Raw genomic sequence first — 27,753 nt, forward strand, 5'->3', positions numbered from 1 at the left:
GCAGATGCTTTTCACTGCATTGAGAGGGCAACTGTTTATCTATGCATTCTCTCATTTTCTGCATCATCAGTCGGGTATTACGAAATATACAACAAGACTCAGCGTCTGTTAATTGGTAGTGCCGATTGGCCTACTTAACCATGGTTCCCTGTGATACTCAACATGGGGTTTAACCATGCATCACCATCCTGAAACAACTAAATTATTGGTTCATCCCGTAACTGGGGAACCCATCCATGTCAAAAACAACAAACCTATCAATTTGAAGAGTCTAAAGAAACCTCTACTGCAACTGGGACTGGCGGACCGAACATTGAACAACATCTCAGCGGGCCACAGACAGTCCACCAAAAACTATATCTGGTATACATCAGGAAATGGGAGATATATTGTCACAGAAACAACATCACCTGCAGTTTGATGAACATAACGTCTGTTCTCGAATTCCTGGCAGGCCTCCATTATGATGAGGGGCTCAGTTACAGTGCCATTAACTGCGCCAGAAGTGCCCTATCAACATATCTATGCAGGATCAGAGCGTCATTCTGTTGGGTATCACCCCTGGTAACCAAACTTATGAGGGGAATTTTTAATATCTATCCCCCAAGAACCAGGTACTCTCTAAATGGGATATGAGTATTGCCCTAACGTTGCTAAGGAATTGGTCTCCAGCAATAGCTCTGTCCCTGCAAAGACTGACGAACAAAACAGTCATGCTGATGGCTTTGGTCACGGCACTAAGGGTACAGTCGTACATAAGTTAAGGCTGGACTATATGACTTCTTCAACAGGAATATAACGTTTAATATTACGAATTAGTCAAACAGAACAGACCGGGATCATCAGGCCTCAAAATAGAATTTAGGGATTATCCTACAGATATCGTCTCTGTATAATAAAAAAAAACTATTGTTCTATATGGAGAACACAAAAACATCTGAGGTTATGAGATGGCACTACAAATCAGCCACAAACAAACCCACAAAAAAGTGTCGGTTCAAACTATTTCCAGATGGCTGAAACAGGTTTTAACAACAGCTGAGGTGGATACTAACATATTCAAATCTTGTTCCGCCAGGGCTGCAACTACATCGGCAGCTATGGAGTTGGATGTACCAATGAACCAAATCCTCGAGACAGCAGGATGGATCAGGGGGAAATGTTCCAACTATTCTACCACAACCCAGTAGTTAAACTAGAACTTTGCAGAGCCAATTTTAAGTTCTGTAATATAATTTCATCCCATAAATAGGGGCTATAATTTGTTGTTAACAATTTATCATTGATTTCAATGCTGGATTCATGTCTAAACATGTTAACCCAATTCCTCCCACAGTCAATTAAGGCAGATGTGATGCATGGACTAGTTTCCACGGCATGAAATCACAGAGCTTTGAAATCTTCACGTAGTCACTCACGTGACTCCGAAGTAAAATAGTGAGATTAAACGAGAACTTACCAGTTCGAAGTTTGATCGCTATTTTATGAGGAGAACGTATAGGGAATACGTGCCCTCCGCTCCCACCCATGATCATATACTCAACTGGTATTTTCTTCTCTAATCTTACTATGTTCAGTCATTACAGTTATCTGTGATTTCACACCGCTGCTTTGAAGAATGACACGCATGCGTCCTGGCAGGGTTCTTCACGTATTCCCTCAACGTACTCCTCATAAAATAACGATCAAACTTCGAACTGGTAAGTTCTCGTTTAATTTTACTAGTTTAGTTTACAGTTACAGGTTGGACACAGGCCCGCAGATTCCACGGGGCCGATCAATGTCCATCCGGTTACGCCAGCCACATGTTAACCATGTTCGCATTCACACACTCACTGCACAACCGGACTAATTTCACAGAGTCCAATTAATTGTATTGTATTGTATTGTATTGTATTCAAATTTATTGTCATTGTCTCAGTTAGAGACAACGAAATGAATTTCCCTTACAGGCAGTATCATAAAAATAAAAATAAATAAATAATAATAATAAATAATAAAACATATTAAAAATAAAAAAGAATTTAAAAAAAAGCACAAACACTAAAAGTCCACGACACAACATAACACAGTGGCACCAAGGTGAGGAAGGCACCATAGTCTGCAAACTTGCATATTTTTGTGATGTGGGAGGAAACCACAACACCCGGAATAATCCCGCGCGGTCAGAGAGCTAATGTACAAACTCCCCACAGACAGCACCGGAGTTCAGGATAAATGCTCGATCTCGTGCGCTGTGAGGCAGCAGCAATATCAGCGGTGTCACTGTGCCGCCCTTGTATACGATGTGTCTGTATCACGTCAGTACACTCAACATTTGCCTAACCGGACAAGGTCTCGGTAACTGCCCCACCTACTCGAAATACTTTCAGCACACATACAGTATTTATATCTCAGATCTTTTCTATAGTGTGTGTGTGGAAAATACTGTTAGTAGAAAGGGAGACAAAATATGCTGATAATTAGATGATTCATTGAAATGAGGACAATTTTCCACACGTGGAATGGAACTCGACACCGAAAGAATGTGGGAGAGGCAGCAACTTCATCATGTTTGAACAGCAGGGTAGCACGGTGGCGCAGCGGTAGAGTTGCTGCCTCATAACGGCAGAGACCCGCGTTCGATCCTGACTATTGATGCCATCCGCACTGAGCTCATACGTTCTTCCAGGCGCTGCCTGGGTTAATCTCCGGGAGCTGCGTTTCCCCCCACACTCCAAAGACGTACAGGTTGAGGCTATTTTGTAGCATAGTGCTACTGTACGGCCTTCACTGATCGGCGCGGATTCTGTGGGCCAAAAAGCCCGTTGGCATGCGGTATCTCCTAAAAACAATAAGATGCGTACTTGGAGTGTTCGTCCACAGGGCTACGGACCAAGTGATGAAAGGTGAATCTTCGGCATCACTGACTAGCAGGTTCGGTAGCAATGTTATAAACCCCCAGTTAAAGTGACCGCACACCAAACTGGTTCCGTATGAATTACAATGGGCGGGAATGAGCTGCCTTGAAGGAGGTTCTGCTCAACACAATCCACAAACGGGGACCTCAACATCTCTGCGTTTGTGCGGATTCGGACTCTGAGCCGTTTCTTTCAGTTTCCTGCTTGTTTGCCGTGTACAAAATAATTGGGGTGGGCTTGATGTGAATATATTTCAGACCCCTAAGCGCACTCTGTCGACTATTGATGCAATGTTTTAGGCACCGACTGTTGTAGATTCCTCGATGATGGGGAAGTCAGTACCCGTGATGGATTGGGTAGTGTTGATCACATGTTGCAGTCTCCTTCGCTCCTGGCATTCGGGTCGCCGACCCAGGTCGTGATGCAACCAGACAACATGCTCTCTACTGTAGACCTGTGGAGGTTCAAGAGAATACTCGACGACATACCGAATTTCCGCAATATTTTCAGGGGGTAGAGGTGCTATAATTGCATCAATGTACTGGATCAAGGAAAGATATTCAAAGACTTCCACGCACAGGACTTTGCAGCTTTTGCCTCTCTCCACCATCGCCAAGTCGTTCTAGACTGGTTTGTGGGACCTCATACGTCCTGCTCCAAAGTACAGAATCAGATCGTTGGTCTTCCTGCGTTTGAGAGCATGGTTGTTGTGCTTGAGCCGTGACGCAGGGGATATGCTGATTTTAGTTTCCAGTGCATTCCTGAAGTACGATTGATTGAACTCACGGCAGATGATGAGCTGGGCATCAGGGTCTGGTGTTTACAGAGAGTACACGACGGAGTATACGTTGTCCAAAGCCACATTGGCGTTGACTATGGGTACTGTGTAGACCACCGACACAATGGTAGAGATGAATTACCCGATCGGTTATAGGGTCGTTACTAAGTGAACTGTTATTCCTGGTGGTCTCCCGAACTATACACATCATATTTGAGACCAAACTTGGATTACAATGCGCAGTGCTGGTCTTCCAGCGATTGGAAGGAATACATGAAATTCAAAATGGCGCAGGTAGGAATCATAAAACTGTTACCGGGGCGGAAGTGTTTGAGATTTAAGGAGAGCAGGGACAGGTTGGAAAGTTTTCACCGTACAATAGGCGATTGATGGGTGACATTACAGAGGTATATTTCACAATCAGGGGCAGGGAAACGGTAGACAGTTACTGTCGTATTTTAAACCTGTGCAGTCTAAAGCTGGTAGACACCAGAGTGGATAGATTCAGAAGATACTGAGAGGCAACTCTTTTTACAAAGGCAGTTGTGGTGAGGTGGAATGGCTGCAAGCGGAAGCTGAAGTGATGGTTTCGATTACAAGGTATAAGAGACATTTCAACGAGTATATGGATCGAAGTGGTTGGAAGGCTATGGAACAATCGTGGGCAAGTTGGCCTGGATTGGTTTGACATTTTACGTGACGTTGACTGCTGTTTCCACAATATCTTGCTTCGTGATTTGACTATAACTCTATAAATAGCATCGTTATTGTGTGCCTGTAAGATTCTCTGAGATTATGTAGATAGTTACCCTAATTGTGTTTCAAGGACTGTCCACGTTTGCGTATGATTTGGAACCCGCGTACGTTCGTTAAAAAGAACATTTTATGTATTAACATTTATTATTAACCGAAGCGAGCTGTTCGAAGATCAGTTACAGATTCCTGAACTATGATGCACTGATCTATTCCTGGAGAATAATTCCTGCGTGTTATGCAATATCGAGGTTTTAAATGATGGGGACATCCAGTGGCCGGCGTGTGAACTGCAAGTATTCGCGGCCTCACAGACGTCTTGTAAACTGTAATATAACGTCCCATCATCTGCGCTCAATGTAGTAACTAGTGAAAGGCATTGTGCCAAAATCTTCATTACAATCTTAACGACCCTCGGACTCCAAATTCAGAGATATATGACGTGAACTCCTCGATCTCCCCGGTCTGCTGTACTTCCGCAGGGTCGAATAGATCATTGAGAAGGACGTGGGCATGACTTACCAAAATAATCACAAATAAACAAATACCTATATTACTAAAACTAAGATCTTGACCGCTTTCCACTATCTGTTTCGTGATTTCCGGAGAGAATGCAGCCACTTACGGCCGACATTTTTGGCCACCTCGCTCAGAGTCCACCTCCGCCTGATTGGACGGGAGGATTTTTCCCATCGATGAAAAATCAGAGAGATATTAATGATTTATTTTAAAAATCGCCATTCTCTCTGCTGCTCCCGCTGGCGTCAGGCGGGAGGGACTATAAAACCCGTAAGTGTCGTCCCTCACTCAGTCTCTGCGAGGCGGAGGAAGCGAGAGGGTCACTGCTCTCTGAGCTGCGAATAACACTGAACGCACGTATACTGCACGGTGATTCCCCTCGATGTGGTTTTCAGAAATTGTGTTTGTTGCATGCAAAGTATTTGCCCAATTGGCTTAGCTTTTAAAGGTCTTTCAGAAAATGTGTTTTGTCACCTTGCAAAGTGTTATCACAACTAGTAGAGTGGATAAAGGAAAACCAGTGGATGTTTTATATCTGGACGTTCAGAAGGCTTTCGACACGGCATTGGGGTTCAGTATTGAGGTGGATAGAGAACTGGCTGGCAGACAGGAAGCAAAGAGTAGGAGTAAAAGGGTCCTTTTCAGAATGGCAGGCAGTGACTAGTGGGGTACCGCAAGGCTCAATGCTGGGACCCTAGCTATTTACAATATATATTAATGATTTGGACGAGGGAATTGAATGCAACATCTTCAAGTTTGCGGATGGCACGAAGCTTAGGGGCAATGATAGCTGTGAGGAGGATGCTAGGAGGCTGCACGGGTGACTTGGATAGGTTGGGTGAGTCGGGAAATGCATGGCAGATGCAGTATAATGTGGATAAATGTGAGGTTATCCACTTTGGTGGCAAGAACAGGAAAGTAGACTATTATCTGAATAATGGCCGATTAGGAAAAGGGCAGATGCAACGAGACCTGGGTGTCATTTTAAACTGAATAAGGGGGCTGTGGTTTCAAATGGGATAGTCGAGGAAGGAGGTAAAGGGAAATGGTTTCTTAAATGTGTGAGCGGAGAGACAGAGGGGTGTAAAATTGAGGGTAGAAGCAATAGGTAGCAAGGTGAAAAGTAAAAGTGGCAGGGCAAAAATCAAAAAGGGCCAATTTTCAACATGATTGTATAAGGGGTAAGGGGTAAGTAAAAACAAGCCCTAAGGCTTTGTGTCTCAATGCATGGAGCATTCTTAATAAGGTGGAAGAGTTGAAAATTGCAGATAGCTAATAATGACTATGATATAGTTGGGATCACGGAGACATGGCTCCAGGGTGACCAAGGCTGGGAGCTGAACATCCAGGGATATGCAATATTCAGGAGGGGCAGAGAGCCAGGGAAAGGAGGTGGGGTAGCGGGTAGCGTTGTTGGTTAGAGAGGAAATTAACGCAATAGAAAGGAAGGACATTAGCTTGGAGGGTGTGGAATTGATATGGGTAGAGCTGCGAAACACTAAGGGGCAGAAAACGCTAGTGGAAGTTGTGCACATGCCACCTAATAGTAGTAGTGGAGTTGGGGATGGCATCAAACAGGAAATTAAAAATGCGTGCAACGAAGGTAAAACAGTTATAATGGCTGACTTCAATCTACACATAGATTGGGTGAATCATATTGGCAAGGGTGCTGAGGAAGAGGATTTCTTGGAATGTATGCGGGATAGTTTTCTAAACCAACATGTAGACGAACCAACGAGAGAGCAGGCTATTCTAGATTGGGTATTGAGTAATGAGGAAGGCTTAATTAGCAGTCTTGTTGTGCGTGGCCCCTTGGGCAAGAGTGACCATAATATGGTTGAGTGCTTCATTAGGATGGAGAGTGACATTGTTAATTCAGAAACAAGGGTCCTGAACTTAAAGAAAGGTAACTTTGAGGGTAAGAGACGTGAATTGGCCAAGATAGACTGGCAATTGATTCTTAAAGGGTTGACGGTGGATATGCAATGCAAGGCATTTAAAGACTGCATGAATGAACTACAACAATTGTTCATCCCAGTTTGGCAAAAGAATAAATCAGGGAAGGTAGTGCATCCGTGGATAACAAGGGAAATCAGGGATAGTATCTAAACAAAAGATGAAGCATACAAACTAGCCAGAAAAAGCAGCCTACCAGAGGACTGGGAGAAATTCAGAGTCCAGCAGAGGAGGACAAAGGGCTTAATTAGGAAATGGGAAAACTGGCAGGGAACATAAAAACGTTTTTATAGATATGTGAAGAGAAAAAGATTAGTTAAAATAAATGTAGGTCCCATGCAGTCAGAAATAGGTGAATTGATCAAGGGGAACAAAGACATGGCAGACCAATTGAATAACTACTTTGGTTCTGTCTTCACTACGGACGACATAAATAATATGCCGGAAATAGCAGGGGTCCGGGGGGGGTCAAATGACACGGAGGAACTGAGTGAAATCCAGGTTGGCCGGGATGTGGTGTGTGGGAAATTGAATGGAATAAAGGCCGATAAATCCCCAGGGCCAGATAGGCAACATCGCAGGAGTGCTTATGGTAGTAGCTGCAGAAATAGTGAATGCATTAGTGATAATTTTTCAAAACGCTTTAGATTCTGGAGTAGTTCCAGAGGATTGGAGGGTAGCTAATGTAACCCCACTTTTTAATAATGGAGGGGGATAGAAAACGGGGAATTACAGACCAGTTAGTCTAACATCGGCAATGGGGAAACTGCTAGAGTCATTTGGACGAGGGAATTTAATGCAACATCTCCAAATTTGCGGATGACACGAAGCTGGGGGGTGGCAGTGTTAGCTGTGATGCTAGGAGTCTGCAAGGTGACTTGGATAGGCTGGGTGAGCGGGCAAATGCATGGCAGATGCAGTATAATGTGGATAAATGTGAGGTTATCCACTTTGGTGGCAAAAACAGGAAAGTAGACTATTATCTGAATGGTGGCCGATTAGGAAAAGGGGAGATGCAACGAGACCTGGGTGCCATGGTACACCAGTCATTGAAAGTAGGCAAAGTGTTCAAAAGGGAACTGCATAGAGCGGGCGCTCCATAGATGCTGCTGCACCCGCTGAGTTCCTCCAGCAATTTTGTGTACCATTGAAAGTAGGCATGCAGGTGCAGCAGGCAGTGACGAAAGCGGATGGTATGTTAGCATTCATTGCAAAAGGATTTGAGTATAGGAGCAGGGAGTTTCTACTGCAGTAGTACAGGGTCTTGGTGAGACCACATTGGAGTATTGCGTACAGTTTTGGTCTCCTAATCTGAGGAAAGACATTCTTGCCATAGAGCGAGTACAGATAAGGTTCACCAGCCTATTCCTGGGATGTCAGGGACTTTCAAATGAAGAAAGACTGGATAGTCTCGGCTTATACTCGCAAGAATTTAGACGATTGAGGGGGGAACTTACAGAAACTTACAAAAGTCTTAAGGGGTTGGACAGGCTAGATGCAGGAGATTGTTCCCGATGTTGGGGAAGTCCAGAACAAGGGGTCACAGTTTAACGATAAGGGGGAAATCTTTTAAGACCGTGATGAGAAACACATTTTTCACACAGAGAGTGGTGAATCTCTGGAATTCTCTGCCACAGAAGGTAGTTGAGGCCAGTTCATTGGCTATATTTAAGAGGGAGTTAGATGTGGCCCTTGTGGCTAAGGGGATCGGCGGTTATGGAGTGAAGGCAGGTACAGGATACTGAGTTGGATGATCAGCCATGATCATATTGAATGGCGGTGCAGGCTCGAAAGGCCGAATGGCCTAGTCCTGCACCTATTTTCTATGTTTCATGGTACACCAGTCATTGAAAGTAGGCATGAAGGTGCAACAGGCAGTGAAGAAAGCGAATGGTATGTTAGCATTCATAGCAAAAGGATTTAAGTATAGGAGCAGGGAGATTCTACTGAAGTTGTACAGGGCCTTGGTGACGCCACACCTGGAGTATTGCGTACAGTCTTGATCTCCTAATCTGAGGAAATACATTATTGCCATAGAGGGAGTACACAGAAGGTTCACTAGACCGATTCCTGGGATGGCAGGACTTTCATACGAAGAAAGACTGGATAGACTAGGCTTGTGCTCGCTAGAATTTAGAAGATTGAGGGGGTTCTCATAGAAACTTACACAATTCTTAAGAGGTTGGACAGGCTAGATGCAAGAAGATTGTTCCCGATTTTGGGGAAGTCCAGAACAACCGGTCACGGTTTAAGGATAAGTGGAAAGCCTTTTAGGACCGAGATTAATTTTTTTTTCACACAGAGAGTGGTGAATCTGTGGAATTCTCTGCAGGGCAGTTCATTGGCTATATTTAAGAAGTGTTAGATGTTGCCCTTGTGGCTAAAGGGATCAGGGGGTATGGAGAGAAGGCAGGTACAGGATACTTAGTTGGATGATCACCCGTGATCATATTGAATGGCGTTGCAGGCTAGAAGGGCCGAATGGCCTACTCCTGCACCTATTTTCGATGTTTCTATGTGCCTATGTTTGCCCAATTGGCTTGGCTTTTCAAGGGCGTTCAGAAAATGTGTTTTATTGGCTTGCAATGTTTTAGCCCTAATTGGCTTGGCTTTTAAAGGTCTTTAAGAAAATGGCATTTGTTAGCTTCCAAAGCTTTAGCCCAATTCGTTTGGTTTTTAAAGGGCTTTCAGAAAATGTGTTTTGATGGCTTGCAAAGTGTTTGCCCCATTGGCTTGGCTCTTAAAGGGCTATCAGAAAATATGTTTTGTTGGCTTGCAAAGTGTTTACCCAATTGGCTTGGATTTTAAAGGGCTTTCAACAGTTTTCGGGTGGATAAGGCGTGAATAAACATTTATTGGATCAGAACTGTGTTTAATTGCAAAATTGGCGCTCATTCCGTGACTTCTTCTTAGTGGTAAGATGGCACCGTTGACGTCATTTCCGGTTAGCGGCAAGATGGCGCTGAGTGCGTCATATCCGGCTCCTGGCAAGATGACGCTGACTGCAGGAGGCACAGAGTGAAGACGTCAAGAGAGTGAAGACGTCAATAATTCAACAGAGCTTACTGCTCTGTTTACGGTGAGTGTGTTGTTGGACGTTATTGAAAGCACTTTTTTGCTTCAGCAGCAGCCTCGACAGGAGGCTTTAAAAGTTTGAATAATCGGTTTACACACTGTATGTTCACCACGCTCTGAAGTTACTTGGCATGTTTCTATTCTTTGTGTGTGAGTGAGTCTGTGTCTGTGTGTGAGTGAGTGTGTGTGTGAGTGTGTATCTGAGAGCCTGTGTGTGCGCATAGGGGTTGCACGTAAGGTCTCCAGGTGAAAGGGTTTGACGACTGGAACCGCTCAATCCATCTGGTGGACGTCGCAGATTCCAGTAGATGTTGTTAATGCACGAAACGCGTACTTTCCTACCTGTTAAAACCCGCCAAATTGTTATTTTTTTGCGCTGTAAATAATTGTGGAAATCAGGGTAACCGTGAGATACATCTATCCTACTTCAGAATTCCAAAAGTGAAGAGAAATGAAGGTAAAGAGAAGCGAGAGCTGAAGAGACTACAACAGCTAAAGTGACTACAACAGCTAAAGTGCTTGGCGAACATTGGCCGTGCAGATATCGCGATTGAAAGTATTGGGTATTATCGCGTTTGCTCACTGCATTTCATCAACAGTAAGGCATTATTTGTGTTTTTACTTTATTCCTTTGGTATCTAAAAAGTTTTAGAAGTGATTAATCTGGCTGTAGAATTTTAAAATCGTCCATGGTTCTGAAGTGGGTTTTTACATACAAAAAGTAAACGCTTCTGAAGCTAAATATATAATTGAAAACATTCTCCAGACTTACGAGTGGTGTGTGGAAAAGTAAGTTTTCTATCATTATGATATTGAGATGTATATTTTGGCAAATAATAAAATGTCCTGACAGCTTAATGTCCTGACACTCCCTTTCAATAGGATATTGTCAATTTGCTGAGGTTGAATATGTCCAATTAAAAGCTAACAATCATGCCATTCCTTGGCTTGCATCTGAGTAAAATATAATTCAAACCCTCGTACGCTTTGCCATTTTGTTTAGGATACTGCCAGCACATCAGCTGTGAGTGACTGAACTGGCAGCCCACCAGCCGTGAGTGACTGCATTGCCAGCCCACCAGCCGTGAGTAAGTGAACTGCCAGCCCACCAGCCGTGAGTAAGTGAACTGCCAGCCCACCATCCGTGAGTGACTGCACTGCCAGCCCACCAGCCGTGAGTAAGTGAACTACCAGCCCAGCAGCCGTGAGTGACTGCACAGCCAGCCCATCGGCCATGAGTAAGTGAACTGCCAGTCCAATAATCCACTCAGTCCATCCTCTCCCCTTCTCTCTCACAGTCTGTCACCTGTTTGGGCATAATTTCTGGCAGGTTCTCAGCTTCCAGTCTGCAGGTCCGAATGACTGTACTGCCAGGCCTCAGTGACTGAGCTGCCTGGCCTCAGTGACTGAGCTGCCAGCCCATAATGGAATTTATCCATACTAGCCCTCTAGAAACCAGTCCCTTCGGCCACAACACCCATTCTAGCGCAACAGAAAGCCCCCCCCCCCCCGCACTAGCCAGCAATATTGGAATTGGTGGAGAGGTGGAATATTGCGTTGGGTGACCAGCCCTCCCGTGTGATGCTGGGAGCCAACGGGTCCCACATAGTCTAGTACAAATTAAATGCCATACGCTATTGTAATGTATTCATGCATATTCATGTATATGTTAATGAGTTGCTGTTGTCTACTAGCAGGGAACGTTGGTCAATAAACTTCTCTCTCGTGATCCAGGCAGCCTGCGTGTCAGTTGTTATTCATTCTGCCATTCGGAATATAACAAGATGTGCGACGAGGATGGGATATAATTTGTGAACTCATCCTTTAAATACAATGCAGGTGTCGCAGTTGTTTGCGAGCTGGACTTGATAGGCCACAGATCCTTCTATGCAGGGGACTGTAGTTTAAAACAGCAGCTGGACAAATGGTCCAGCGTTTGTCAGGCTATCTCTATGTTGTGTCTACGTGGCAAGATGCCATCCGTGGGATTGTATAAGATGTTTTTTTGTCGAGTTCTGCCGAATAGCCTTTGTTCAGCTACGTTTTAGGTGAATTGTTACACCAGAACAGACAGGAAATGAGGATTTTTGAACGGAGTTCAAAAAAAAAGAGAACGACACGTTGTCAGCGTCCACTGGCTACATCGGTAACCTTGGCGCTTTTTACAAGAGTCGAGAGCCGTTCAGATGCTATATGAAGAGAGCAAACATGTTTTTCACGGCAAACAACATACTGGAGATTAGTGGTGAAGGCGAGATAGTGACTGAAATAAATAAGCCCGTTTGTAAACGCATGAAAGCGATTCTGGTCACGCAGAACGGTCCTGAAGTGTACGGCACACTCGTGGATCCCCTTGCGCCCTTAAAGGCAAAAGACGTGCCATTCAATGACATTATAAAGAAGTTAGAGGAGCACTTCAACACAAAGCCACTGGAAATTGCAGAAAGCTATAAAGTCGGCATTAGAAACCAGAAGCAGAATGAGACAATCAATGAGTACATTGTTGCCTTGAAAAACTTAACTTTACACTGTAACTTTGGAGCCTTTCTCGGATGCGCACTACGCGACAGATTTGTTTGCTGTCGAGTGGATGAACGAATTCAGTCCAAACTAATGAACACTCCTGATCTCACATTCGAGATTGCATGCAAGTTTGGCAACAATGGAGATGGCATCCAAAAATGCTCGCGAGTTTTGTCCACCACGGACTGCAGTGGCCGTTTACAGTCAATAGGTAGTGACTACGGCCAAACCAAGAGGTGCTAATCCAAGACCAAAGTATGGCGAGTTCAGCCAGTTGTTATCGTTGCAACGGTAATCACTCATCCCAATTGTGTCAGTTCAAAATGGCCAAGTGCTATAACAGCCAGAAGAAAGGCCATATCGCCTCAGCATGTCGGGCCAAGCATAAAACAGGAAACCAACAATCTGCGGGAATCAAGCGACAACACCAGACAGGAGTTCATAACTTGGAGATGAACCCAGATAGACATGAACTGCTACTCCATTTATGCAACCAATAACGATAAGCCTACAACCAGCCAAAGCAAGGAATTTCGAACTAAACTATTGATTAATGAACAGTTAATCGATATGTTTATTGACACGGCAGCAGATTTTTCGGTCATGAGCAAAGTCCTGAACGACAAAGAAGTTCCCACAGATACCATTGTTTGAGAGTAAGGCCAAGCTGACAACCTACTCGGGCGAAGTTTTGGATACATGTGAACAAATGAACTGTAAAGTTCAGCATAATGGTCAGTCAGTAACACTGCCCATCATAGTAGCCAGCTACAGAAATAAACCAACCCTCCTTGGAAAGGATTGGCTAAGTAGAATACAGTTAGACTGGAAGAACATTTGCAGCGTCGATTTGGCCAAATCACGTCATGAAGACGTCATAAGCAAACATGCAAACATTTTTGCTGACAGTTACACGGGAATAACAGGGTGCTCTGCACACATTCGACTTAAGCAAGATATGAAACCTGTGTATTGTCGACCAAGACCTGTACCATATGCACTAAAGCAACAAGTGTAGGAAGTACTCGACAGGTTAGAGCGGAATGGAGTACTCGTGAAGAAAGACCAGATTAACTGGGCAACGCCAATTGTGGCCGTACCCAAGGCCGACAAAACTGTTCGACTCTGTGGTGATTACAAATTCACAATCAACCAAGCCGTTGATGACGAACAATATCCGTTATCAACCTCGCAAGATCCTTATTCAGGACTTAGCAGTCCCACCCGTTCACCATTTCAGTTGATGGCTCACCCATACCCACCTCCTCCCATGTCAAAAGTCTCGGCGTCATTCTGGACAGTACACTTTCCTTTGGCCCCCACATCAGCAATATCACACGCTCTGCATACTTTCATCTCCGCAACATCTCCAGACTCCGCCCCTCCCTCTCCAAAGACAATACAAAAGTCCTCATCCACGCTCTGGTCACATCCCGCATCGATTACTGCAACGCCCTCCTCACTTGCACCTCCAATAAACTTCTTCATCGCCTCCAATGCATTCAGAACTCTGTAGCCCGGATCATCACCCGCACCAGATCATCGGACCACATCACACCCATCCTCACTCAGCTCCACTGGCTGCCTGTGCACCACCGGATTAACTACAAGATTTTACTGCTGACCTTCAAAGCCCTACACCACCTTGCTCCCCATTACCTCTCTGACCTGCTGCTACCATACACTCCTTCCCGGTCACTTCGTTCCTCCTCAGCTGCAATTTTTACTGTCCCCACATTTAGACTCAGCACCATGGGTGCCAGAGCCTTCAGCTGCTCTGCCCCACGTCTCTGGAACACTCTCCCACCTCCCATCCGTCACCTGGACACTATCGATCAATTCAAATCACAACTCAAAACACATCTGTTTAGATTAGCATACGCGACATAACTTCCACCATGTTCACCCTGATTTTAATGACTTAAAATGTTTTGTGTATTTTTTTGTTTTTTTTGTTTTTTGTTTTTAATCAACTTGATTTTAATATTGATAAATGTATTGTGATTTTATGTCCTGTAAGGTGTCCTTGGGTGTCCAGAAAGGCGCCAGCAAATAAAATGCATTATTATTATTAATAAGGGTCTTCACTAAACTGGATTTGTCTCACGCTTATGCCCAACGCAATGTCGACAAGGAATTGTTGACTATCAACACACATAAGGACTTGTATTCATATACCAAGCTGCCCTATGGTGTGAAATATTTCCCAAATCATTTCCAGTCTGTGATGGACAAAATGTTACAAGGCATTCCGCACTGTGTGTGCAACCAGGATGACCTATTGATATTCACAGAGGGCATGGTAGAATATCTGGAAATTTCTTGAGCAAGTTCTCACACGACTGAACTGGCACAATGTCAAATTGCGACAAAGTAAATGTTCATTTGCGCAGTCAGAGGTGGGCTACCTTGGACTCAAAGGAGATGACAACAGATTTCGCCCCTTGATGGGGAAAGTTGAAGCAATAGTCAATGCTCCAAAACCCAACAATGTGTCAGAGCAATGTGTCAGGGAAGTGAGAACTCAATCTACACACTGAAAGTTGTAGATGAAGACTTTCCAGTGACTGCAACATAAATTGAAGCAGAAACAAAAAAAAGACACTGTGCTGAAGTGGGTCGATGAACAGACATTAAGCGGATGGACTGACATCGATAGTGGATTGAACTCAGTACTGAACTCAGAGGTGACGCCTTTCTGTAATCGACGCCATGAATTGTCAAGTGTGCAGAAATGCATTAAGTGGGGTTACAGAGTGGTTGTACCAGAGTCTTTGAGAAACAAATTTAGGAACGAACTTCATGCCGAACATCCTGGCATTGTAAGCATGAAGTCATTTGCCAGACGTTTTGTGCATTTGCCTGGTATTGTCAGTGACATCAAGTCACTGGTGAGCAAATGTAGCGCCTGCCAAATTGCCGGAGTAAACCACCAAAAACACCACTGCAACCCTGGTCATGGCCAAGTAGACCTTGTCAGAGAGTTCATGTAGATTTTAGTGAAAAGGGTAATGATCACTTTCTGGTACTAGTAGATATCATTCCAAATGGTTTGAGGTTAAGCATATGGGGTCAAGTACTACTACTGACCGTACCATAGATGAGTTGAGATGCATTTTTACATGCCATGGTTTACCGGAAGAACTTGATTCTGATAACGGTCCTCAGTTTCGTTCAGAGCGGTTTAAAGAGTTCATGCAGCGGAAAAAGAACACACACTTGTTCCCGCATACGATCCAGATTCCAACGATGAAAAGGTCTGTCAGAAATCAAAGATGCTTTCAAGAAACAGGTTTTGCACGGTAGTTCAAAGCTCAGCATGAGACATCGTTTGGCTAGTTTCTTGCTGAAATACAGAACCACACCACACACAACAACAGGTTACTCACCTGCAGAACTGTTGATGAAGAGACGGCTAAGAATACGCCTAAGTCTTGTTCAACACAATTTGACCTTGAGAGTTGAGCAAAAACAGTTACGTCAAAAACGCCATTTTGACGCCCACAAAAAGAAGAGGTACTTCAAGCCAGATGAGCAGGTTCGTGTTCTCAGTCCTCCCAACCAGTCCTGTCGAGAAATATGGGATGTCGGGAAAATAGTGGAAGTGTGTGGAACAAATAGATGCTTAGTTGAAGTTGGAGATATGAACAAAAGTGTTCATGTTGATCAAATCATTCTAGCCAAAGATGAAACATAAAGTGAGCATGAAGTGTAATCCCTGAATCTTTATCTGAAAGTGAGTTGTAAGAGACCACTGTGATTGAAACACAAAGTTCAGTTAGTACAGACAAAGCAACGGATCCGTCTGGTCAATGTCAGGGTACTAAAACTAAGCCAACCAAGCCTGCAGTTGAGTCAACACCTAAAGCTGTTACACCTGTTACTGTTAGACGATCAGGCAGGATCCGTAAACCAGTAATCAGATTAGGTTTGTAAGTTAAGTAACTCACTGTAAAGCGAAAATGTGTAAAAATGTAAAATAAATATATGATGTTTATCATTTAACATTTCATGAATACTGGTTTAAATCAAGTATCACAACAACAAACTTATAACTGTGTACTTAGATTTAATATTTAAAAAAAGGAGAGCAATGTAATGTATTCATGCATATTCATGTATATGTCCATGAGTGGTGTTGTATATAAGCAGGGAATGTTGGGTAAAAAAAACTCTCTCTCCTGATCCAGGCAACCTGCATGTAAATTGTTGTTCATTCTGCCAATCGGAATATAACTATGGACAGTACAGATTTAGATTGATATGGACATCACGCGGGTAGGTGGGACAAGGATAGCGATGACATGTCGGCCGTTGTAGGCAGGTTGGGCCGAAGAGCCTATGCCCACGCTGTCTATGACTATATGCCTGTCAGCCACTACTGGCTGCGACTTAAAGGAATAATCTCGTAAGTCAGTCAGTGTTAAAAGTTATTTCAAAATATCCATGGGAATCACGTTAACTTTAACAATATAGTCAGACCAAGTAAATATATGATTCTCGGTGTCGGAGTTGCCATTGTTGAGGTAAGTTAATTCAGCGAACGTGCATTTAAAGAACCGCTGATGAAGGAGCTGTGAACGTCTCCAAGCTTAAATATCACAACGAACGCGCACTTGAATATGGCTCTTGTCACTAATGTGGGAAGTCTTTCATGTACAAATATAGATGGCGAAATTAAACGCAAAAAGTAGAGGATTCGTTAAGCCACGTTCCACTTATATATTTAGGATTTGATTCAACTTTGACAGATACAGCCCAATCGGCTGAGGATGGGAGATGGGCGGTTTGCAGAGATCGTAATGGCGGGTGAACACTTGTGCGGTGAATATTTGTTTTCTCCGAAGTGCCCGAAAAATTGTTCTGCGTTGTGGAATATGACGTGATAGGCACGTGGTACTTCCTTCACAATATTATGCAACAATAGGTTTGTACAGCGACTTTGATCAACATGGAATTAACGACACACAACCGCCCCGCAGGGACATTCACTTTCCTTCAAATAAGGGAACATTTTCCATTCAGCCATTCCATAATCAAATAAGTATTCACCTAGATGTCATTGAAGGATAAGCGGTGACAAGGAGATGGACGTATATGAGACTGTTAGAATCATATATGAGATCGAAAAGATCTACTACCCGATCCTGGCTATTCTCGGTGTTCCCGGTAAGTGAGGAGAGCTGTCGTTTACGGTGTGAATATTTGAGAATCCGGCTGTATGTCTCTCGAAACTCCCTCTTTTAATTTCAAGTTCTATAATTTCATTCTGCCGAGGGACTAATGAGGCGCGAGCGATTCTTGCTGTGACAGACACTTTGAACATCGCATTTTACAGGATTAAACGGTGAGATCGGCAACTTCTCGGTGTTTGCATTGGTTAATATCGAGCACAGTCACGTGTGTTGCGTCCATTATGTCCCATGGTCCAGTTCCACCTGAAATGATGGAACATACAAATTCACCGTGGATGGTGGAAATTCTTAATGTTAAAGGAAACATTTAAGTTTAACACAAGTAAGTGGGGCAGCAGCTGTGCCGGTCAATGTTTCAATTCAGTGCCCTTTCACTGTGTGAGTTCCTGGCTTACATTATCACAGCAGGATCGGGTGAATTGCGGAGAGCGTCTACAACTGCAGATTCAATGTGAATGATTAAACATCTCGAACCGAATCATGTTTCTGTCGAAATCTTCCCAGTCTCCTCTTTGCATCAACTGACATTCTCTGTGGCTACCGTGGAATTAAAATCTGCGTTCCAGATATAATTTCATGTTTGCCGTTTAGTTCGATTATGTGATTTCCAAAACTTCATTTGAAAAGGAAGTTCCACCGCACCGTGGTACTGTGGGATGTACTTTGCAGTGTGGGGAGAACGGGCTTTGTTCCCTCTCTATATGATCTCTGTGTAACAGAACGTTCCACCGCACCGTGGTACTGTGGATGTACTTCACAGTGTGAGGACAACGGGCTTTGTTACCTCGCTGTACGACCTCTGTGTAACAGAGAGTTCCACCGTGGTACTGTGGCATGTACTTCACAGTGTGAGGAGAACAGGCTTTGTTCCTTCTCTAAATGATCTCTGTGTAACTTGACAAGAGTGCAGTCATATGATATCACAGTTCTCCTTCCTCAATTGCACCTCCACTCCAAGCTCAAAGATACCATAACTCACACATTCCTTTCGGATAACGTCAAAGATAGGCATAATCTGAGTGAATTGCAAAATGGAAGTTAATCGATACTTACCAACTGCATGGTAAACGCCAATCTGATACACGACAATGTAATTTGCGTTCCTGTCTGATACAGAACCACATGTGTGGGGTAATCTACACGCATTCACATAACATAAACAGACCGCGTTGTTGCAATAGATGTTTATATTACTCAGTACATTACCCATATCGTATTATTAACGTTATTCATTGAGACCCATAACTTTGTTCTTTGCTTCCGGAATCACAGATGTAATGTTGAAATCGCTGATGATCTTCATCCAAGTAAAGTGTGTTTGTTCACGGCGTTTAACTCATGTAAATCACATACTGCGGAGTTTGCAATCACCTTGCCCTTGAAATATGATCATTGTTTTTGCATCACAGTGAACCTGGTGACAATTGTGGTCCTGTGTCGAGGAAAGTGTGATCTCTCCAGATGTGTGACCCGCTACCTGGTGGCCATGGCAGCGGCGGATCTACTGGTCATTATCTTTGACCTGATATTGAGACAGATTCCGATTGCTCATCATATAACATTTGTGAAGTTCATCCCCCTGTGTAATATCCACGCCGTCCTGCTTTACGCAGTGACCGACTGTTCTGTGTGGTTCACCGTCTCCTTCACCTTTGACAGATTTGTTGCCATCTGTAGCCAAAAGCTGAAGCATAGATATTGCACTGAGAAAACGGCGACTGTGGTTCTGGGCACGGTGAGTGCACTGAGCAGTGTAAAGAATGTTTTCTGGTATTTTATGTACACAGATTGGTACAGGTTGGCGAATACTCCATGGTTTTGTCACATGGATATACGTGTTATGGTTTCACTGACCTGGACAACGATTGAGTTTCTTCATTATCTTCTCACCCCCGGTGTCCCGTTTGTATTGATTCTGCTGCTCAATGCTTTAACAGTTAGACACATTATGGTCACCAACAGAGCCCGCAGGAGACTCCGGGACCAGAAAAATGCGAAGAGCTCCAGTGATCCTGAAATTATCAATCGAAGGAAATCCGTGATATTGTTGTTATTTATCTCCGGAAATTTTATTCTGTTATGGTCGATATTTTCATTGTATGTAATAAGTAGACGTTTGTGTTATTTTGGACCTTGTGCTCTTTATCTTCCTACTTTTGTATCGGAAATAGGATTTATGCTTCAATTACTGAGCAGTTGCACAAACACGTGCATATATGCCGTGACACAGACGATGTTTAGAAAGCAATTGTTGACTGTGTTAACATATCCCCTTGCTCGACTGATAAGATTCATTAAACACTGAAAATTATGAAAACTGGAACATTTAAAGCATCATAATCAAATATTAGAATCAGACCTGTTGAAATGCATTACGCAAACAGGTTCGGCACCCAATGTGACCGCGCTAAGCATCAACCATCTACTTACACTAATCTGACATTTATTATATTCTACATACATTGGATTAATCCCAGTGCCCTTCCCCACAATCGAAATTAAGCGGCACAATCAGGGGAATTCACAGAGGACGCACAACGTCCACATTGCTTGTCATTGGAAGCTAACGGAATCTTTCGGGCTAAACCAATGTGGTCACAGAGAGAAAGCGCAAAGTGCACAAGCCAGCAGGTGGGGTTAGGATTGAACCCGGGTCTATAGGGTCATGGAGCGGACGCTCTAGTAGCTGCGATACTCTTCTCCGCTGTCCCGCTTATTTTACCGCACTGTCTCCAACAGTAGCTTCGTTGCAAATACGGGGCATTTAGTTGGATACTGCTCATCCCATGTTGTCACTCTAGTTGTATATAGCGTTGTCCAAATTAGTGTATATCCCCAGGTAAATTAAATTAAATTATTCTAAAACTGCTCGGTGGGTAGCCCGACTCAGTTAGTTCCTGTGCCGTCGACACACGTCTTTCCTTGACTCCAAGGTTAATTTCGCATGAAATATCATTTTTCAGTGTGAGTGATCAGAGGAACACCATGGCTGGGGAACCGGCAAATTCACAGAGCATCTAAACGACACGTTTACCAAATATCCGCTTGGCTTTCCGAGTCATTTCCGCCGATGATTTAGCCAGTGATCGTGGTTGACATAAAAAAACGAGGTTGGCCAAATAAGGGATGGCACACGTCACGGGGTTTGCATGATCCACAGCGAATCAATAATCTAAAGACAAAAACATTGTGAAACTCAGCGGGTGCCGCAGCATCTATGGAGGGTAGACAATAGGCAACGTTTCGGGACGAAACCCTTAATCAGTCTGAAGAATGGTTTCGTCCCGTAACGTTGCCTATTTCCTTTGCTCCACAAGTGCTGCCGCACCCGCTGAGTTTCTCCACCATTTTTGTCTACCTTCGATTTTCCAGCATCTGCAGTGCCTTCTTAAATAATAATCTAAAGACAATCCTTTGGGAAGGTGATGGACGGACCAGTTCGAACATTGGGTTTCTGATAGGGACAGACAAGATAGTTGGGAAATAACCTGTGCTCAATGGTCCATTAGTGAACCGCGATTAAATCCACATCCTTGGGAATTTCAGGGAAGTGTCCCATCGAATACCCGCAGCGGAGAACACCCACCCCGGGAGATCTTGGATGTAAAGGTGACGTCGCAAATTATTGAAGTCATAAAAAACTTGGGCAAGTTTGTAATATATTTAACCCAAAGTCTTATATATTATGAGAGTTAAAGCAAAAGTGTTTAATTGTTGTGTGTATCATTTCAAAGTTATCAAATCCGCATGTAACCAATGAGACGCGGGCTGCACAAACCGTAAGTGGTGTGAATGCGGGCAAAATGTGGATCCTCAGAGAGAGTTATCAGTATACACTAAGTTCTACGAAGTTCTATGAATGTTCGTGAAAACGTGCGACACTCTACGAGATTGTCTCACTGTGGTCTTCTCATTTGAACCATTGTTATAGACTATAAGTGCAAGGGAGGCCATTCGGCCCTTCGAGTTAGCACGGCCATTCAATGTGATCATTGCTGATCATCTCTAAACAGCACCCCGTTCCAGCCTTATCCCCATATCGTCCGACTCCGCTATCTTTAAGAGCTCTCTTGAAAAAGTTGAAAACTGACTGCAAACGTTTTTATAGATATGTGAAGAGAAAAAGATTAGTTAAAACAAATGTAGGTCCTTGCAGTAAGATACAGGTGAATTGATCATGGGGAGCAAGGACATGGCAGACCAATTGATTAACTACTTTGGTTCTGTCTTCACTAAGGAAGACATAAATAATCTGCCGGAAATATCAGGGGACCGGGGGTCAAATGAGATGGAGGAACTGAGTGAAATCCAAGTTAGCCGGGAAGTGGTGTTAGGTAAAATGGATGGATTAAAGGCCGATAAATACCCAGGGCCAGATAGGCTGCATCCCAGAGTACTTAAGGAAGTAGCCCCAGAAATAGTGGAAGCATTAGTGATAATTTTTCAAAACTCTTTAGATTCTGGAGCAGTTCCTGAGGATTGGAAGGTAGCTAATGTAACCCCACTTTTTAAAAAGGGAGGGAGAAAGAAAACAGGGAATTATACACCAGTTAGTCTAACATCGGTAGTGGGGGAAATGCTAGAGTCAGTTATTTAAGATGGGATAGCAGCACATTTGGAAAATGGTGAAATCATTGGACAAAGTCAGCATGGATTTATGAAAGGTAAATCATGTCTGTCGAATCTTATAGACTTTTTCGAGGATGTAACTACGAGAGTGGATAAGGGCAAACCAGTGGATGTGTTATATCTGGAGTTTCAGAACGCTTTCGACAAGGAACCAATTAAGAGATTAGTATGCAAACTTAAAGCACACAGTATTGAGGGTTCAGTATTGATGTGGACAGAGAACTGGCTTGCAGACAGGAACCAAAGTGTAGGAGTAAACGGGTCCGTTTCAGAATGGCAGGCAGTAACTAGTGGGTAACCGCAAGGTTCAGTGCTGGGACCCCAGCTATTTACAATATATATTAATGATTTGGACGAGGGAATTGAATGCAACATCTCTAAGTTTGCGGATGACACGAAGCTGGGGGGCAGTGTTATCTGTGAGGAGGATGCTTGCAAGGCTGCAACGTGACTTGGATAGGCTGGGTGAGTGGGCAAATGCATGGCTGATGCAGTATAATGTGGATAAATGTGAGGTTATCCACTTGGGTGGCAAGAACAGGAAAGTACACTATTATTTGAATGGAGGCCGATTCGGAATAGGGGAGATGCAACGAGATCTGGGGTCATGGTACACCAGTCATTGGAAGTAGGCATGCAGGTGCAGCAGTCAATGAAGAAAGCGAATGGTATGTTAGCATTCATAGCAAAAAATAATCGAGTGTAGGCGCAGCGAGGTTCTACTGCAGTTGTACAGGGCCTTGGTGAGACCACACCTGGAATATTGTGTAAAGTTTTGGTCTCCGAATCTGAGGATAGACATTTTTGCCATAGAGGGAGTACAGAGAAAGTTCACCGGACTGATTACTGGGATGGCAGGACTTCCATATGAAGAGAGACTGGATAGACGCGGCTTGCACTAGAATATAGAAGATTGAGGGGGGATCTTATTGAAAGTTACAAAATTATTAAGGGGTTGGACAGGTTAGATGCAGGAAGATTGGTCCCTATGTTGGGGAAGTCCAGAACAAGGGGTCACAGTTTAAGGATAAGGGGTAAGTCTTTTAGGACCGAGATGAGAAAAACATTCTGTGGAATTCTCTGCCACAGGCCAGTTCATGGGCTATATTTAAGAAGGAGTTAGATGTGGCCCTTGTGGCAAAAGGGATCAGGGGGGTGGAGAGAAGGCAGGTACAGGACACTGAGTTGGATGATCAGCCATGATCATATTGAATGGCGGTGCAGGCTCGAAGGGCCGAATGGCCTACTCCTGCACCTATGTTCTATATTTCTATGTTTCTAAGAAGGTATCCAGAGAATGTATCCAGAGAACCGGACTCCAGATGTTAGGCAGATAACTCCACAGACTCACAACTCTCTGTGAGAATAAGAGTTTCCTCGTTTCCGTTCTAAATGGCTTACCCCTTATTCTTAAACTGTTGCCCCTGGTTCTGGACTCCCCCAACATCGGGAACACGTTTCCTGCCTCTATCGTATCCAAACCCTTAATAATCTTATATGTGTCTATACCATCCCATCTCATCCTTCTAAACTCCAGAGTGTACAAGCCCAGCCGCTTCAATCTCTCAGCATATGGCAGTCGTGCCATCCCGGGAATTAACCTGGTGAACCTACGCTGGGCTCCCTCAATAGCAATAATGTCCTTCCTCAAATTTGGAGACCAAAACTGCACACAATACTCCCGGTGTGGTCCCACCAGGGCACTGTACAACTGCAGAAGGACCTCTTTGCTCCTATGCTCAACGCCTCTCGTTATGAAGTTCAACATGCCATTCGCATTCTTCACTGTCGGCTGTACATGCATGGACTGCACACGAAGCCCAGCCGGCGGGCCAGCTTATGGAGGTTATGCCCGAGGGGCCGCCCGCGACATCCGGCGCCCCGTCCGACTCATAAACCGATGATCGGCCATGAGAAGCAGGGTTGGTGGTGGTGGTGTCGGCGGTAAGTGAAGGTGGCCGGGCTGCCGACCGATGGGCGAGGCGCTGCTGTTGCTGCTGCTGCTGCTGCACTCCATGGGCTGCACTAAGTCGGGAAGTGTGAGGCGGGGTCCGACCCTAGAGTCCCCTAGAGCCGAGAAGTAGCAGTCTAATACAGAACAAAGGCGGTCTCTTACGGGACAAACCAATTTATAGGCCAATGTGCGGGATGTCTCGGCGAATACGGGACAGTTGGCAATCCTAATGATCAGGGACTGATGTGAGGTATAGTTCCCGGTTCCCCCTGCTCCCCTATCTGGCCAATCCTTCACATGAGACTACAAAACTACATTAGACACTGCCTGCTGTACCTTTAAGCCAACTTTCAGTGACCGGTGTACAAGGACGCCCAGGTCTCGCTGCACCTCCCACTTACCTAATCTAACCATATTGAGATAATAATCTGCCCCCTTGTTTTTGCCGCCAAAGTAGATAACCTCACATTTATCTATATTATGCTGCATCTGCCACGCATCTGCCCACTCACTCAACCTGTCCAGGTTACACTGCAACCTCCTAACATCCTCTTCACAGCTCACACTGCCACCCAGTTTTGTGTCATCCGCAAACTTGCTAGTGTTGCTCCTAATTCCCTCTTCCAAATCATTAATATATATGGTAAACAGTTGCGGCCCCAACAGTTGCGGCAAACCTCTCGCCACTGCCTGCCATTCTGAAAATGACCCGTTCACTCCTACACTTTGCTTCCGGTCTGCCAACCAATTTTCTATCCACGTCAACACCATACCCCCAATACCATGTTCACTAATTTTAGTCACAAATCTCCGGTACGGGACCTTATCATAGGCATTCTGAAAGTCTAGATACACTACGTCCACTGGCACCCTTTCATCCATTTTACTTGTCACATCCTCAAAAAATTCCAGAAGATTAGTCGCCTGATTTCCCTTTCATAAATCCATGTTGAGTTGGACTTATCCTTTTACTGCTATCCAAATGCCCAATTATTACCTCTTTAATAATTGACTCCAGCATGTTTCCCACCACTGATCAGGCTAACTGGTCAGTAATTCCTCGTTTTCTCTCTCGCTTCTTTCTTGAAAAGTGGGATAGCATTAACTATCCTCTAATCCACTGGAACCGATCCTGAATCTATTGAACATTGGAAAATGATCACCAATGCATCCACTATTTCTAGAGCCACCTCCCTGAGGACCCTGGGATGCAGACCATCAGGTCCAGGGGATTTATCCTCCTTTAGTCCCATTAGCCTACCCAATACTATATATCGCCTTATGAAAATGTCTTTCAGTTCCTCTACCCCCTCAGATCCTCTGTCCTCCAGTACATATGGGAGACTGTTTGTGTCTTCCTTAGTGAAGACAGATCCGAAGTACCTATTCAACTCTTCTGCCATTTCCTTGTTGCCCATAATAATTTCACCCGTGTCTGCCTTCAAGGGACTCACATTTGACTTTGCTACTCTTTTTCCCTTAACATATCTAAAGAAGCCTTTACTGTCCTACTTTATATTCCTGGCCAGCTCCCCTTCATACTTCATCTGCACTATCGAGAGCATCCTTTTTTTTCAATTAAATTCAATTCAATTCAACTTTAATGTCATTGCACAGATACAAGTATGGGTACAACGAAATGCAGTTTAGCGTCAGTCCGTAGTAATAGTGCAATATAGAAATAAAAATACAGAATAAGCAAACAATGTGGACGGACAGACTGGAGAAATCTATCGGCGGGACTCCGAGTTCAGCAATGTGATTGCGTTGTTGTAGAAGCTGTTCCTCATCCTACTAGTACGAGACCTGAGGCAAACAGTCCATGGTTAGGGTGGGAGTGGTCTTTGATGATCTTCCCGGCCCGTCTCAGACACCGTTTTCGGTGGAGGGCATCCATGGCAGGGAGTGGGGCACCGATGATGTACTGAGCGGTTTTCACCACCCGTTGTAGTGCCTTCCTGTCAGCTACGGTGCAACTGCAGTACCATACCGTGAAGCAGGTGGTCAGGATGCTTTCGATGGTACAGCGGTAAAAGTTGGTCAGGATCTGGGGGGACAAGTGAGCTTTCTTGAGCCTCCTCAGGAAGTAAAGGCGCTGCTGCGCCTTTTTGATCAGTTTGGAGGTGTTGAGGGACCAGGACAGATCCTCCGAGATGTGTACCCCGAGGAATTTGTAGTTGGAGACGCGCTCCACCTCAGTCCCGTTTATATGGATGGGGGTATGTCTGCCCCCTCTGATCTTCCTGAAGTCAACAATAATTTCCTTCTACTTCTTGGAGTTGAGGACGAGGTTATTGTTGGCACACCAGGTTGTCAGGTGCTGGACCTCCTCCCTGTAGGCTGACTCGTCGTTATCACTGATCAGTCCAACCACCGTGGTGTCGTCGGCAAATTTAATGATGGCGTTGGAGCCATTAACCATATAACCATATAACAATCACAGCACGGAAACAGGCCATCTCGGCCCTACAAGTCCGTGCCGAACAACTTTTTTCCCTTAGTCCCACCTGCCTGCACTCATACCATAACCCTCCATTCCTTTCTCATCCATATGCCTATCCAATTTATTTTTTAATTATACCAACGAACCTGCCTCCACCACTTCCACTGGAAGCTCATTCCACACCGCTACCACTCTCTGAGTAAAGAAGTTCCCCCTCATGTTACCCCTAAACTTCTGTCCCTTAATTCTGAAGTCATGTCCTCTTGTTTGAATCTTCCCTATTCTCAAAGGAAAAAGCTTGTCCACATCAACTCTGTCTATCCCTCTCATCATTTTAAAGACATCTATCAAGTCCCCTCTTAACCTTCTGCGCTCCAGAGAGTAAAGATCTAACTTATTCAACCTATCTCTGTAACTTAGTTGTTGAAACCCAGGCAACATTCTAGTAAATCTCCTCTGTACTCTCTCTATTTTGTTGACATCCTTCCTATAATTGGGCGATCAAAATTGTACACCATACTCCAGATTTGGTCTCACCAATGCCTTGTACAATTTTAACATTACATCCCAGCTTCTATAGTCAATGCTCTGATTTATAAAGACTAGCATACCAAAAGCTTTCTTTACCACCCTTTCTACATGAGAATCCACCTTCAAGGAACTATGCACGGTTATTCCCAGATCCCTCTGCTCAACTGTATTCTTCGATTCCCTACCATTTACCATGTACGTCCTATTTTGATTTGTCCTGCCAAGGTGTAGCACCTCACATTTATCAGCATTAAACTCCATCTGCCATCTTTCAGCCCATTTTTCCAAATGGCCTAAATCACTCTGTAGACTTTGGAAATCCTCTTCATTATCCACAACACCCCCTACCTTGGTACCGTCGGCATACTTACTAATCCAATTTACCACACCTTCATCCAGATCATTGATGTACATGACAAACAACAAAGGACACAACACAGATCCCTGAGGCACCCCACTAGTCACCTGCCTCCAACCCGACAAACAACCATCCACCA

General features: G+C 44.2%; 1 protein-coding gene across 1 annotated transcript in view; it reads left to right on the plus strand.

Moving 5' to 3' along the window:
- Window positions 1-27,753, plus strand: part of LOC116969603 (zinc finger protein 850-like) — a gene marked incomplete at its 3' end in the record, with an annotated part of 172,149 nt that overhangs the window by 50,424 nt on the left and 93,972 nt on the right. Inside the window, exon 4 of the mRNA XM_033016433.1 lies at window positions 8,162-8,167. Coding sequence (XP_032872324.1) covers window positions 8,162-8,167 — 6 coding nt within the window. The remainder of the gene's footprint in view (window positions 1-8,161; window positions 8,168-27,753) is intronic.

The sequence above is a fragment of the Amblyraja radiata genome, unplaced genomic scaffold (genome assembly GCF_010909765.2).
Source record: "Amblyraja radiata isolate CabotCenter1 unplaced genomic scaffold, sAmbRad1.1.pri S89, whole genome shotgun sequence".
NCBI lineage: Eukaryota > Metazoa > Chordata > Chondrichthyes > Rajiformes > Rajidae > Amblyraja > Amblyraja radiata.